The following is a 1,934-nucleotide window of genomic DNA, read 5'->3' as shown; positions in this document are numbered from 1 at the left end:
TAGAAGCAGAAAGGAAAGGTAGAAAAACCTTCACTAGAAGCAGAAAGGAAAAGGTAAAAAGGAAGATTTAAATGAGATCCAGTTGAAGAAATTGAAAATTATTTTACTTCTGGTTCTCAAAAGCATCAAAACCCCCAGGAAAGAAGAGGGAAAATTAGGAAATGATGCTGGAACTCCCTGAACAGGAGTTACTGGAATTTCTGTGTTTCTGAATGGTTTGACCAAGCTCCTTTTTCTTTCTCCTGCTGTTTTGTTTGGGGATGTGGAAGAAAATACTAAATTTTAAGTGCTTACTTCATCCATTATTGTCTTCTTTATAGCTCTTTCAACACTGAAAAGGGAGATGCCTCTGGAACATCACGAAAATTTGTATATAAAAAATAGATTTCCCTTCTCTCTGGACAAAGCCATCAAGGAGAACCAATGGAAATAAATAGACACCACAAAAATCAGTGTATACATTTAAAAAGCACCCCCTTATCCTGTCCTACAGACTTCAAATAAATGTTTTACACCCCTTTATCAACCTTTGAAGAGCATCAGTGACACAAGACACACACACAAACACTCCATGTAAGCATTTCTTTATTGACTTAGCTTTATTGCACTTATTGAAGCCTCCATTATTTCACCCACCCAAGGTTTCCATAATTATTTTTAAATGCAAGTTAAAGGTAACTTTCACTCCCAGGACTTTTTTTTTTTTTTTCTTTTTCTTCCCCCCCCCTCCCATATTTTTAAATATTAAGGTTCTGGATCACCCAGGAAAAGACAGAAGTGACCCGTGGAGACCATGCAGCACTCGGGGAACAAGCCAGTGGGGGCTCTGCAAGCAAAACTCAGACTCTGCACAGAGAGAAACATCAGAATCAGGAACTTTAAACCCCAGTGGTCACTGAATTAAATATGTGGGACTGCAATTTTAGATCAGTCAATCGTTTATTCTGCAAAGCTGCCTCAAAAAGAAATAATCAAGCCTTCTTCTTCACTTCACTCTCCTCCTTTCCTGCTGCTTCTTTCTCTTCCTTCTCTTCCTTCTCCTCCTCAGCAGTTTCCTGAGACTCCTCCCCTTCTTCAGCTGCTGTTTCTTCCCCTTCTCCTTCCTCCTCCTCACCCTCTTTGGCTTCTTCAGATTCTTCCTTTGCACCTTTAGAAGACAAAAAAAAAAAAAAAAAAGATATTTCACCCCAATTTTTCACCCACCCCAATTTTTCACCCACCCCAATTTTTCACCCACCCCAATTTAATGGGAGCCAGGGGACCTGCACACCCTCTTCTAACCCCCCATATTTTGGCAGCTAGCTGCAACAAAACTGCACAACCAGCTCACCCTGCATTTCAGAAGGAGTGAAACACTTCATAAAACATTACAGCCTCAAAAAAATATTGATTCTGGACTCACTGCTTAAAGCTTTAGTAAAAAACTTGGGTTCAAGGAGCAATCTTGTTGCTCTTTAGTTGTAATTAATCATTAGAATTCATCTTTATGCCAATAAATGCCTCAAATAGCTCGATGGCAACCAGTGCATTTCAGATATGAAATATTGCCACCTCTGACCCCACTAATTCCATCCACAGACACCAGCTGATGTTCCCATTATTCCAGGCTGCTCTCTGGGAATTCATATTTAGCTCAGGATGTCCTTGTTCCTCCTTTTGGAGGATGTCTGATAGCTGAGTGCTGCTTTGCTGCCCCCTGAACATTGTAATTCTGCTTTTTGGAAACCTATTACCTGCCTGACATCAGACATTTAACCTTATCTTGCACTCAGCATTCAGACTTTGCTGCTTAAATGCTTAATCCTGCCACGAGGGGGAAAGGGAAGAGCTTTAATCATTAATAATTGGGATTTCTGAGTTTTATCCCACACAGGCAGGGTGAGGCACGAAAGAAAGGGGTCTGAAAGAGGAAAGAAAGGGGTCTGAAAGAGGAA

General features: G+C 40.6%; 1 protein-coding gene across 1 annotated transcript in view; it reads right to left on the bottom strand.

The window, feature by feature from the left end:
• Nucleotides 1-568: 568 nt before the first annotated feature.
• NEFL (neurofilament light) overlaps nucleotides 569-1,934 on the bottom strand; it is a 5,465-nt gene continuing 4,099 nt past the window's right edge. The window contains exon 4 of the mRNA XM_027701932.1: nucleotides 569-1,147. Within this exon, the coding sequence (XP_027557733.1) occupies nucleotides 972-1,147 (176 nt within the window). The 3' untranslated portion in view covers nucleotides 569-971. The remainder of the gene's footprint in view (nucleotides 1,148-1,934) is intronic.

The sequence above is a fragment of the Neopelma chrysocephalum genome, unplaced genomic scaffold (genome assembly GCF_003984885.1).
Source record: "Neopelma chrysocephalum unplaced genomic scaffold, ASM398488v2 Primary Assembly neopelma1_175, whole genome shotgun sequence".
NCBI classification, from domain to species: domain Eukaryota; kingdom Metazoa; phylum Chordata; class Aves; order Passeriformes; family Pipridae; genus Neopelma; species Neopelma chrysocephalum.
The sequence above is the reverse complement of the archived record's forward strand: the minus strand, read 5'-3'. Positions and strand labels throughout refer to the sequence as shown.